Source organism: Molossus molossus, unplaced genomic scaffold (genome assembly GCF_014108415.1).
Source record: "Molossus molossus isolate mMolMol1 unplaced genomic scaffold, mMolMol1.p scaffold_m16_p_8, whole genome shotgun sequence".
NCBI lineage: Eukaryota > Metazoa > Chordata > Mammalia > Chiroptera > Molossidae > Molossus > Molossus molossus.
This window is the reverse complement of record NW_023425402.1, coordinates 8,244,426-8,258,112: the sequence shown is the minus strand read 5'-3', so window position 1 is coordinate 8,258,112 and position 13,687 is coordinate 8,244,426. Positions and strand designations below refer to the sequence as shown.

Genomic DNA, 13,687 nt, shown 5'->3' with positions numbered 1-13,687 from the left:
AAATTAACCATCTTGGTACTACAAATGATACTATTAAGAAAGTGAAACAACAACCCACAGAACAGGGGAAAATATTTGTGCTCAGGTACATAAAAAATTCTTAGAATAAGAAAAAGACAACCCAATTAGAAAATGAACAAAAGATTTGAATAAACATTTCTCCGAAGAAGATATACATACAAATGGCCAATAAACTCATGAAAGACATTCAGCATCATTAGCCATCAGGGAAATACAAATCAAAACCACAATAAGATACCACTCCACACCTACTGGGATGGCTATATTTAATAAGTCAGATAATAACAAGTGTTGGCAAAGATGCTGAGCAATTGGAACCCTCATACACAGCTGGGAATGTAAAATGGTCCAGCTGTATGGAAAATAGTTTGGCAGTTCCTCAAAAACTTAAACAGAGTTACCAAATGACTCAGCACTTCCACTTTTAAGTATGACCCCAAGAAAATTTAAAATATATTCACACAAAAACTTGCACACAAATGTTCAAGCAGCTCAAAAATGGAAGCAATCCAAATGTCTATGAACTGTGGAATGGGTGGGTAAAGTGTGGCATATCCACACAACGAAATATTGTTGGATAATAAAAAGAAATGAAGTACTGGCACATGCTACAACACAGATAAAATTTGAAAACATTATGTTAAGTGAAAGAAGACTCTCATAAAAGACCACATATTATATGACTGCATTTATATGAAAAGTGAAAAATAAGCCAATCGATACAGACACAAAGCAGGTTAGTTAGTGATCTAGAAGAGGGAGTGGGGAGGAATGGGAAATGACTGTGAATAGATACAGGGGTCTTTCTAGGGTGACGAGAATGGTCTAAACTTAAATTGTGGTGATGGCCGCACAACTTTGTGAATAAACTAAAAACCAATGAAGTGTGCATTTTAAGTGGGTGAACTTCATGGCATATACATTACATATAAAGAAAGATGTTTTAAAAATATATACTTACAGATCTTGAACTTGCCCTGTTGTGGCATTTATTACACTACATTGCCATGATTCTGCTAAGTTACTTGGTCTATTTCCTTATCCAAAAAGTAAGAGAATTGAACTAGAAGGTTTTTAAAATCTCCTCTAGCTCTAAAATTTTTAAGTGTATGAACACTTCAGGAAGTAGAACAAATTCAATTCATTAGAAACTAAAGATTCATGTCCAATTGCATTCCTACATTACCATTTCCAGTTACGCCATCCCAGGTGCCAGACACTGTGCTAAGCACTCTAGGAACATTAGCTCAGTAAATCATCACAGCAATCCCATAAGGTAGGTGTGATTAATCTCATTTCACAGATGTTGAAACTAAAGGTCAGAAAGGTTTCATTACACCCCAGGATGTGAACCCAAGTATGACTTCAGGGTTAGTGCCTTTAACCTTTTGCATGCTGCCTCCCTTACCAAGTATTTTCCTATTCTGAGCTGGCAGTTCCGAAGCCACAACACCGTGTCCCCTGATTATCACAACTGAGTGGCTGAGACCTGGAAAGTGATCAACTACCAATGATTCCTGGAAAAAGAATAAAGTGACAACATATTACAATATTTTTCACATCTCTGTTTGATTCCAGAGATAGATTTCCCCCATTAAATTAACAAAGATAATTCTAAGCAAGCAAGCAGGAATAATTTTCATTTAAGCACACTACAATAAATAATCCAACAATACCTAGTCAAAATCCATTAAAACTCAGTAGAGGACCAGAACAGAGAGCAGAGGAAATTCTAGAAAAAAATCCAGTGAAAAATTTTGAATTTTGAAGTGTTGGGAAGTAGGACACATGTAGGAATCCTCAGGCAGAAGACATCATATTGGTGCACCCTTAGGAGAATCGTGAAGGGGACAGAGTGCCGGTGAGGCTTAAAGGAGGACCAACTATCACCATTTTTGATAACTGTTTTTCAACAATATGGTGTCTCCTCATTAAATTAAAAATGGAACTGCCATTTGACCCAGGAATTCCACTTCTTGGAATATATCCGAAGAAGCCTGAAACACCAATCAGGAAGAATATATACACCTTGTGTTCATAGCAGCACTATTTACAATCACTAAGATCTGGAAACAGCCCAAGTGCCCATCAGTAGATGAGTGGATAAAAAAGCTGTGGTACAAATACACAATGGAGTACTATGCAGCTGTAAGAAAGAGAGATCTCTTACCATTTGAGACGACACGGAGGGACCTGGAGAATATTATGCTAAGTGAAATAAGCCAGTCAGAGAAAGACAAGTACCACATGATCTCACTTATTTGTGGAACATAATGAACAAATTAAGCTGTCGAGCAAAAGAGACCCAGAATCTTGGAAATGGGAACAGACTGACAAACCTCAGAGCGAGGCGGGAGTGGGGGTAAGAGGGGGTAGAAGAGAAACCTAAGAACTTATATGAATATATGCACAACCAACTGACACAGACATTAGGCTGGGGAAGGCGGGGGGGGGAGGGCAGGAAGAAGGGGGTCAATGGGGGGAAAAAGGGGGACATCTTAATACTTTCAACAATAAAAAAATTAAATTAAAAATAAATTGCAGCCCTGGCTGGTTTGGCTTAGCGGTGAGAACGTCGGCCTGCAGTCCAGAAAGACCCGGGTTCGGTTCCCACTAAGGGCATGTACCTCAGTTGCAGTTTGTCCCTGGCCCTGGTTGGGTTGTGCGGGTGACAACCACTCGATGTGTCCCTTTCACGTCGATGTTTCTCTCTTTCTCCCTCCCACTCTATCTGAACAAAAAAAAATGGAAAAACCTCGGGTGAGGATAAAATAAATAAATTAAAAATAAATTGCAAAAGCAATAGTTTTTTTGTCATTCAAGTACACAATACAATACTGAATATGTTTCTACAAGCTATACATCCTTCTTCCCTGATATTCTAACACAGCTCCCGTTATCAGAAAGGTTGTTACTGATAATTTAGTAAAATGTCTAAGAGCACATAGGGATCTTGATAATAAGGCCTTCTTTTGCCTTCCATTAGGTCAGTGGTTCTCAACCAGGTGCAATTCTGCCCCCCGGTGGACATTTAGAAAGTCTAGAGACATTTTTTATTGTCACATTTGAGGGGTACTACTGGCATCTAGTGGATATGATGTTAATTAAACAATACAAATCTTGTCTCTTTAGGTCAGATTTTCATACTTTCAGAGCAGCTCCCTTCCTGAGATCTAGTGAAAGTCAGTCTTCAGACACAAGAATTTGTATAAAAATAAAATTATGTCCCTTAAAAAAAAATTAGCCCTGGCCAGTGTGGTTAGGGCACTGGCCCGCACACTGAAGGGTGGTGGGTTTGAGTCCCAGTCAAGGGCCTGTACCTGGGTTGCAGGTTTGATCCCTAGCCCTGGTTGGGGCATATGTGGGAGGCAACCAATTGATGTGTCTCTCTCACATCTATGGCTCTCTCCCTCCACCCTCACTCTCTCTAAAAATCAATGGGAAAGATATCCTCAGGTAAGGATTAACAACAACAACAAACATATTTAAAAAAATCAAACACAAAGTCATGGCTAAGCATCAAGTCTGAGGGGACTGAATGAAATCAACTGAGGCTTGATGACAATTCCTTTGCCTCCAGAAAGGTCCAACTCTGGCAGAAATGAGCTTTGCCACAGATGGAAGTTCCGATGAGTGAGTTTGACTCTTACCAGTGCCTTATACCTGCAAGGGCACAGGCAGGGTCACTGGCAGCATCACAAAAATCAAAGGATCACACATGCACCACCCCGGATATGCTGAATTGTCAGAACTTCTGGGAGAGGGACCCTAGAAGTTTTCAAACCTCTTCCCTGCTGACCAGAGGCACACTCCCAATTACGAGACACTGCTGTAGAACAGTTCTCAGCCTGGGGTGATTCCATTCCCCAGGCTACATTTTTGTGATGTCTGAGGATATTTTTCATTGTCAAAACTGAGGGGGTACTTCTGGCATCTAGTGGGCAAAGGCTAGACATCCTACAATGCACAGGACAGACTCTACAACAAGGAACTGTCCTACTCAAAATGTTAAGAGTGTTGAGGATGCACAATCCTCCTTTCAACAGAGGCCTGGAGGAGGGAAGCCAGGGGGCTGTCCCTTCTGAAGGAATGCTTCAAGAACAGGGGGAAGAAACTGACAGCTCTGATGTAAGGTTCTCCACCATTCCTTCTGGGTCTCAGTCTAGGAAAAACAGCACAGAGGCATAACAGAATGACTCTGATGGAACTTAGCAATAAAAATGTTTGTTTAAAGCAGAAAACAGATTAAGAAGTCAGATTAAATGCAAACCTCTCCTTTGCCCTGTTTAATTCCTCTAGTGATATAAAGGTGTCCTAAATACTGATGTGATATCATCCCGGAGGTTCTCAGCTTGTCAAACTAAACAGATGTGCCAGCTAGGCAACTCTAAGAGGCAATACTAGTTAAAACACAAAAGGGGAAACACTATAGTTGAGAAATAAAGTTTCAAAAGCCCATCTAAATATGTCACAATCTTCAACAATGGGAACAATATCCAGAGTAATACTAAATTTTGTTGTTCCCCTACTAAATTCTTTAGTATTATGCTAGCTATTAGTATGCTAATCCATTTTATTTTGTCCAATATAATCCATTCTATTTTGCCCAATGATTCCCATTAATTGGAGATACATTCTACTACAGGGGGAAAAAATGTGGTCTTTGGATGGTAATACAAACCACTAAGAAATAACACACATATTAAAGAAAAAATAATTGATAAAACATAACTTAAAAGAGTAGCAATTAAAAATTACAATAAGTATTTAAAATTTACAATTGAGAGAATTCTTCTTTTTCTCACTCTTATCATCACTTGAATCTAATGGTCCCTTTCTGGTCATCTCTGCCCAATAAGATTTGAAGAGTGTAGTACTTTCTCCACTCTCTGAAAATATGCCTCTTACATTATTCTCCCAATTTTTTATGTTGAACATTTCAACCCTCCAGAAAAACTGAAATAGTACAACGAATATCTATATATCCTTAGATTCACCATTAACACTTCACCATATTTGCTTTCTGTATGTCTCTGTTTTTACCAGAACCATTTAAAAGTTAGTTGCAACACATCACAAAATCATTTCTAAATGTTTCAGCACGCATCTCCGAAGAGTAAGGACATTATTATATAAAACGTTAGGCATCATTATCATACCTGTTAAAATTAATAATTCTCTAATGTTACCTAATATCCAGTCCATAGTCAAATTTCTTTCAAAAAGGCCATATTGCTTTCTAGAAATCTAGGAGCCAACCAATGTGTCACATATCAGTTAGCTGCTGTGTCCCTTTGGTCTACTTAAACCTAGAACAGATTCTGGCTTCTTTTTCTTTTATGACATTGACCTATTTAAAGCAGGAGCTTTAAATTTATCTCTACCTGCTTCTATCACTTTTTCCAGTTTCTACTATTTAAAAAATAATAATCCTTCCTCTCTAGATTTCCAGTGCATGCATTTTCCCTCCTTCTGGAGCCAAGCCCCTCAAAAAAAGAGAGCATTACCTCATCTTCCTATTTCTCAGATCTCCATTCATTTATTAACCTGTTGAAATCATATTTCTGTCCCCCTCACATCACTGATATTGCTTTCACTAAGGTCATCAATGGCTCTCTACATGCCAAGTCCAAAGGACGTTTTTTCAGTTATCAACTTACCTGACCTCTCCGCAGCAGCTGCCATGGCTACCCGTTATCTCTCCATCGAGTGCTCCCAAACCCTGGCATAATTCTCCTGTTCTATTCCCAGAGTCTATGTCCCTGAATGTCAGCATTCATCACAGTTGTCCTTGACCTTCTCATTCCCTCCAAGGCTTTATTTTTTCTAACTTATCTTTATTGTTGAATGTATTACAGATGTCCCTCCTTTTTCCCCTATTGATCCCCTCCTCCCCACTCCCACCCTCCTCCTGTCCCCTTTCCCTTTGTCCCTCCATGACTTTAAAAACTAGCTATTATTGAGTCCCAAATCTCTTCTCCAGTCTAGAACTCTCTCCCAAACTCAAACCCCAAATTTCCTATAGTCCCTTGTATGTAATGTGTCCATTAACTTGACTTAGTATTTTCCTCCTGCAACTGACTTCTCCTGCTACATTCCTTTTCTTAATTAATGGAAACACCAGTTCTCCAAATTTATAACTTCTCCACCTTCCTCATCCCCACCAATGGACCAGTCACTAAATCCTCAATTCTATCTCCTGCAGTTTTCACATTCATCTCTTCTTTAGTTCTGTACTAATGGCAGTTAAGGCCCCAAACATCTCTCCCATGGATATTTTTTTGCTTCTATACACATAATTTCCTCTGCCTACAAAGCCTAGCCTCCAGTGCTTTGTCCAATGACTGAACTCTCTTCCAAACCTGATTTTTAAACCTTTTGAACTTTGAACCTTAAACATAACTCTATCACTTTGTATTGTATCTATTACCTCCCTCTCATACTAAATTGTTTCTTGAAAGCAGAAATAGAAACAACAACACAAGAAACTAACAGACATGCAAATTCACCTAAGAGACATGGAACTTGATCAGAGTTCCATGACCTAAAGTGATTATTCTGTTCCCAAACTAATTCAGTGTAATTAATGGTCTTTTCATTTTACTTTTTTTTGTTGTTGTTGCTCATCCTCACCAGAGGATATTATTTCCATTAATTTTTTTTTAGATAGAGTGGAGAAGGTGGGGGTAGAAACATCAACATGAGAGAGACACATAGATTGGTTGCATCCTGCATGATCTTGGCCAGGCCAGAGATCGAACCTGCAACCCAGGTACCTGCCCTTGACTAGGAATCGAACCCTTGACCCTTTGGTCCACAAGCCAAAGCCCTAATTGCTAAGCCAAACCAGCCAGGGCTCTTTATTTTACTTTTCATTGTTCTACTTAAAAAAATACATTAGCCCAATGGTTTACGTGAGCAGGTCAGGAACCTTATACTTGAACATTTTCTATGGTGTTGTAAAGCAGCTGTGGAGGAATAGGGGCTCAAACTGGGTCCTGAAAATTATTTAGGCCCAAAGCATTTTTGTCCTGGCCTAACAGGACAAAAATGGCCTCTCTCTGGTATTCAAGCTGGGCTATGTGAACTTCATGTAGTTTAGGAGACCAAGTTTTGCCATCCTAAAGATGCCTTTTGGGATATTAATTTTAAGTTGGTTATCAAGAAAAGACTCAAAATACCTTTGATTCTTCCTGGCTTTCTTGCCCTAAGAGATTCAGATGGAAAAACTTGCTTCAGGAAGACTCCATTGTTTCTGGGTTGCCTAGCAAAAATTTACCCGCCATCTATGTTGCACTCTTCTTCAATTACCTGCAAATCACTCATTCTCACTTCTGAAATCTAAGATTCCACCCCCCACTTCTCCTTTGTCCAAAATGACAAATGCACCAATGTTGCCTGTCTTTGGGAATTTCACGCTTATGTGAATCCCCTGTACATACCCATGAAAATTTGTATTTTCTCCTGTTAATCTGATTATTAGCTCAACCAGAACTTAGAAGATGGGAGGGAAAATATTATTTTATATTTTATATTAGAGCCCTCAAAATTTCAAAGTTGAATTTAGGTTAAGGCATGTTGTTACTTAGAGGGAAATTGTGATAACTCAAACTCACACAAATTTATTATGGGAGAGATGTTCACATAAGATTCCACCATGGGAACAACCAAATGAGCAACCAGATAAAGTCATAATATCTCAGAGTAGTCTCTATCATAAAGTGATCACAAAAGAAATATATTCGTGAATACCAAGGCTATGTGGGCTCTTAGGCCAGAAAGTGTAGCTTGTATGGTTACTGGCCTTCAAATACTATGGAACACGAAAAAGGCGAATTTCTCTGCACTAAAAGACGACTACAAATAGCTTATTTATTCAGGTCAATGAACCAAATCACATTCCTTTCTGAAATCCGAGATACCATGATTATCACACACCAAGTCCACATTAAAAAACAAATCCCCTTTTAACAACTAGAAAAATGTTTCGTAGAGGCTTTGAGAACCTAATGTCAATATACAAAAATATCTGTCCAAGGGCAGTGACACCTAAACTTCGCTGGCACCTCTCATGTTTTGGGCACTGCTGTGATGCCTGGGACACAAGCTCAAGCAGGGTCGACCTCGCGTTGCTCTCCCCGGGACAACCGAGGAAAGCGGGGGAGAGATCTTAAGGGAGTCGACCCCGGGGGAGTTGCGGGGGGGTTGCTGTCAGTCTGCAAAACTGCAGAGGCTCAGAAAAGAGGTCAGCGAAGGGGCTACACAGGACTGGAGCGGCAGGGGAGGGGCTGCGCGAGGATGTCACAGACGGGCGCGGCGGCGACACTGTCACGGAGCGATCTCCCCCTCCCGGCCTCGGGCCCCAGTCACTCACATGCGGGGCCCGCGCCCCCTGGGCTCCTCCCGCCTCGGGGACAGCAGCCGCCGGGCGAGAAAAAGAAGCCGATAACTTCCTGCTTCCGGGCGCGTAACCCGGAAGCGACTCCCACGCTACAGGCGAGGCCGCACGCCCTAGAGTAGCTGCTTCTCCCCGGCCGCGCTTCGCCAAACACAGAACGCGCGACGTCAGCGTGCACGCGGGTCCTCTCGCGAGATCTGGAGAGCACGGGTTCTTGCTCCCCCTGGTGTTCAGTTCTCCCTCAGTGCTCCTCGGCCTTGGTCACGGTGCGCTAGCACCTCCCCTGCGCTAACGCAGCCTGCGTACCTGAGCGGATTCATTCAACGAGCGCTCCCGGAGCCCCCACTGCACACCAGGGAGCGGGACAGGCATTAGGGCTGGGTGTGGGAGCAATACGGAGGGCAGGCCCTCATCTCGGAGCTCCTTGTCTGAAAGAGGAAAGACCAGCAAACGGAATTCATTTACACACATCCCACTCAATTTTTAAAAAATTGAGAGAGAGAGAGAGAGAGAAATATTGATGTGAGAGAGAAACATCAACCGGTTGCCTCTCGCAAGCAACCTAACGGGGGATCGAACCCGCAACCCGGGCATATGCCCTGACCGGGAATTGAACCCCCACCGTCGGGTGTTTGGGACATGCTCCAACCAACCGAACCACACTCGCCAAGCCTCAATATTTTTTGAGTTTACTCTGTGCCAGACATTACTAAGCACTTTATAGTCGTGAAACCGCCTCAACAACCCTATAACATAAGTAGCCCCGTATTTGTCCTCATACCGACCAAGCTGAGGTTTATGGAAAGGTTAGCTTGCTGAGGTTACATACATGAGAAGTGGCTAGTTACCTTTGGGGGATGGGGAGGGCTACTGACTGATGGGGTTGCTTCTGTGGAGCTGGAAACATTTTTTTTTTTAATTTCACGGAGGTTACACAGGTGGGTTTATTCTGTAATAATTAATTGAACTGTCTCAGTATCTGTCCACTTTTCTGGATGTATATCATACTTAAATTAAAATTTTTACTTTAAAAAAATGTGCTCTGGGCCCTGGCCGGTTTGGCTCACCGGTAAAGCATCTCAAAGAGTCGCGGGTTCGAGGGTTCGATTCGGGTCAGGGGCACGTACCTTGGTTGCGGTTTGTCCCCAGCCCTGGTCAGGATCATGCAGGAGGCAGCCGGTCGATGTGACCCTCTCACATCGATGTTTCTCTCTCTTTCTCTCCTTCTTTCTCCCTCCCACTCTACCAGAAAATAAATAAAAAATATATCCTCAGGTGAGGATTAAAAAAAAAAAAAGTGCTCTGGGAGTCCAGATGTCCTAAAAATCTGGCCCTTCCTGTCACTCTCCATACCACAGCCTGAGTGACACTTCCAGTGTACAAATATGATTTTGTCATTTCATGGGTCCCTATTGCCCTCAGAATCAAGTTCCAAGATCCCACGCAGCTCCAGGATAGCCTGAGAAACAATCTCTGACTTCCCAAGCTCTTTATCATGCTCCAGATCTTCTAAGAAACCTCTCCTGGCTTCAGCATTGTCCAGATCTCAGCTCAGGTTATCACTCCCAGAGAAACCTCTGACTCCCCCAAGCCAGCCCTGGAACGGCCAGGGCTCAGGAAGCACGTGCACGTCCTTATTACAGCCCCCGCTTCACTATCCTGTAGCTGTGTGTTTGTTTCACTGTCTGCCTCTCCTAGAAACTGAGTTCCTTTGGGCTGGGCACAGTGCATGTGACCCATCTCTAACTTCCTTAGTGCCTAGTGGCTGGTAGATGTGCCAGGAAAAAATTTAGGGGGAAAGTGAGCTTGGAGATGGCCTTTGAGGATTCGGACATTGGAACCTGAGAATGAACATTTCAGGCACAAGGTATAGGAGTGAGAAGGTTCAGAAGAAGGGAAGACCAGCACATTCTGTCTGGACCGCAGGCTGACGCTCTAACCGCTGAGCAAAACCGGCCAAGGCAACCAGCACATCCTGGAAGCCTGGAATGTCAATCTGGCTGAGGCCAAGACTACTTATAGAAGAAAAAAACAATCTTTAAAGATCACTTTGGCATAGCCAGGAAGGCCTTGGATGCTAGGACTTGACCCTGTGGGCAGTGGGAAGCCACTGAAGGTTTTGAGCAGGAGTATGACATGATCAGAGCTCTGCTATGGACACATACCTCCAGTGGAGGATGAAGGCTAAGATCAGAAAAGGGAAAATTAACTTTGGAAAGTTCAAGGGAAAAACAACTTTGATGGTCTAGGTAAAGGGAATGTGAGAATGAGAATCCACTTAAGAAACATTTCCCAGGTAAAACAGATCAGAAAGGCTGCTGGTAGTAGAAAAGGCTCAGGAGAAGACAGCAGGGGAAGGTTCGGGTTCCAGGACACAATAAATCCTGGGGGGCTCGGAAGCTGGTTGCTTCCTTCTGTTAGCCACTCGCAGCTTTCCACTGCAAAACCTGGTCAGTGTAGACGGAGAGAAGATCATGAGCGTGACAGTGGTTGGTAACCTGTAATGTGTGGGAGGATGTTGCTGAGGGAGTGTGAGGAGTCAAAGATATGAGAGGAGAAGCTGGTTTGGGGAAGAGAATAAGGAAGGAAATGATGGGTAAATTTCATTTTTTTTTATCCTCACCTGAGGACATTTTTCCATTTTTTGTTCAGACATGGTGGGAGGGAGAGAGAGGAAGAGAGAGAGAGAGAAACATCAACGTGAAAGGGACACATCGAGTGGCTGCCACCCGCACGACCCAACCAGGGCCGGGGACAAACTGCAACCGAGGTATGCGCCCTTGGCGGGAACCGAACCCTGGTCTCTCCGAACCGCAGGCCGCCGCTCTAACCGCTGAGCCAAACTGGCCAGGGCTAAATTTCATTTCTTTAGTGTTGGCTTCTCTCTGTTGAGATTTGGAAAAACATTTGACAAGGTCCCCAAGTAACAGCACCCTGTGTAACAGAACTGCTTGTTTGTGGGTTGGTGCCATAGCTATGCTCAGCAACTGAGATTCCTGTTCAGGTCCTGGTGTGGAACGGGGCCTGTGTGAGTGCAGAACTGAAGTGAACCAAGACATGGGCCCGAACACAGGCTCTTAAATTCTACTTGGAGAGAAGAGAATCTAACACAAGCAGTTAGACAACAATGGAAAGCAGCACAGAATTAAAGACCAAGAAGAGAGAAGGAGAAAGAGTCTACTGTAGACAGAAAGAGGAGAGAGGTTTTCTGAAGGAGCTGGGACAAAGGCATGGGCGAGGTTTGGGAAGCATTGCAAGGAAAGAGAACAGCCTGGGCAAAGCCTGGGAGTGGGAATGTTGGTGGCACATTTAAATCATGGATAAAACAGGAGGAAATCAGGCTGGAGAAGTCAGTGAGGGGGCCAATGAAGGGCCTTCAATCCCAGGCCAAGAGGTATGGGACTGTAACAGGCAGAGGGAAACTACTTTACATTTCATGGCAAAGTGACATAATACAAGACATTTCGGAGGAAGGCTTTGGCTGCTGTGTGTGTGTGTAGGTTGGATTAGTGGGGGGAAATCCAGCGGCAGGGAACCCAGCTAGGGGGCTTCTGAAATAATCCTGGTTTTGAAGGTCTGAAACAGAAGTGGGAGTGGGAAGGAGGGGATATAATTTGGGGATCTTTGGAGTGCTCCCAGTTTGCAAACTGGGTGTTTTTTGTGCACAGTAAATTTTTGCTAATTATTATTTCAGTGATTCAGGGGTTTTTTTCCCCATTATTTCTGAACTTTTGACAACACTTAATCTTCAAAACCCCATGAGGTACATATTGTTATTCTTTTTTATGTTGAGGAAACAGATTAATAACTTGCTCAAAGTACCAAAGCTTTGAGCCTCTGCTTTGGAAAAAGAATTGACAGGTCTTGATGATGTGACCCTTAGAGAAATCAGAAAGGATGATTATTAGGTTTCCAGCCTGAAAAATGATGCTTCTGTAAAAATTTATGTATTTTTTTAAATTAAAGGACATTTATTCAGAAGATTCAGTAAGCTTAAAGAATCAATGAAGTAAATTTAATGTGAACTATTAAATTTAATAGTTCTCTAATTTAGTGTGAACTATTCTGACTAATTTAATGTGAACTATTAGTTATAATGCAGAAAACAAATCCAGGCTTCTTTGTCAACTCCTTCCTGAAGTCACTGACACCCATTGTTCTCTTGAGCCTCCTGAGGAAATATTTTGGAATGAGACAGCAGAACACTGTCTTATTCTTATGTAAACTCCCGAAGCATCCTCACTGTGCTCTAAGCCTCCCAAAATACATAGTAAGAGACTACAAAGGGTCCAGAAAAAAGCAACTCGTAACGACAGACAGAATGGACCAATAATAAAGACTTTCCTTCCAGCTCAAGGAACACAAAGAGGGCATGAACACAACACCATGGGAAATGTAAATTAATTATATCTTACATTAGCACAGCATTCATCAGTTTAAAACATTGGTTTTTGTTTTGTTTCATTTTAGTATTCTTATTGATTTTTTTCAGAGAGAGAGGAAGAGAAAAACATCACATGAGAGTGAATCATTGATGGGCTGCCTCATGCATGCCCCCTACTGGGGATCCAGCCCACAACCCCAACAGGTGCCATGGCTGGGAATCAAACCAGCCACCTTTTGGTGCTTGAGACAGATACCCAACCAACTGGGCCACAGGAGCCAGGACTAAGACATTGTGTTATGTCCATCATTAATTCAGCAAAACCTGAGCACTCTATGCTCAGTACTCTGTAAGGCACAGAGATGCAGGAGGCCCAGGTCTCACTCACAGAGCTCGCTGTCTAGTTTGATATTTACAACCTGATATTTACATTCCCTGTTGACAATGAAGGAAACTAGGATTGCACTGTAGTTAAGAGCAGAGGCTCAAAGCTTTGGTACTTTGAGCAAGTTATTAATCTGTTTCCTCAACATAAAAAAGAGTAACAATATGTACCTCATGGGGTTTTGAAGATTAAGTGTTGTCAAAAGTTCAGAAATAATGAGAAAAAAGCCACTGAATCACTGGAATAATAATTAGCAAAAATTTACTGTGCACAAAAAACACCCAGTTTGCAAACTGGGAGCACTCAAACCGAACATGGGATGAGGCTCAGAGATACGTTGTTATAAAGCTGCTTACATAGTGAGGAGATAATGGCTGTTTATTCTTCACAGTGACTGGTTATAAAATTAGAATTTTCCTACTGATAGAAAATGGGTTAAAAGTGGTTAGATCACATCTGGGGAACAGTTTAAGTTCTGTTTATAATTTTCACAGGCATT

General features: G+C 42.3%; 1 protein-coding gene across 5 annotated transcripts in view; it reads right to left on the bottom strand.

Moving 5' to 3' along the window:
* Positions 1-8,565, bottom strand: part of CUNH6orf89 (chromosome unknown C6orf89 homolog) — a 42,354-nt gene extending 33,789 nt beyond the window's left edge. For 2 of the 5 annotated variants that reach the window (XM_036248229.1, XM_036248227.1), the window contains exons 1-2: positions 8,396-8,480; positions 1,430-1,538 (exon numbers count right to left, since the gene is read on the bottom strand). Coding sequence is in view for 2 of the 5 variants with exons in the window: in XM_036248226.1 (XP_036104119.1) it covers positions 8,396-8,397 (2 nt within the window). In the remaining 3 variants the exon portion in view is untranslated. Of the gene's footprint in view, positions 1-1,429; positions 1,539-7,202; positions 7,300-8,395 lie in introns of those variants that run through there. The other 3 variants (XM_036248228.1, XM_036248226.1, XM_036248230.1) reach the window with 3 other exon arrangements.
* Positions 8,566-13,687: the final 5,122 nt, after the last annotated feature.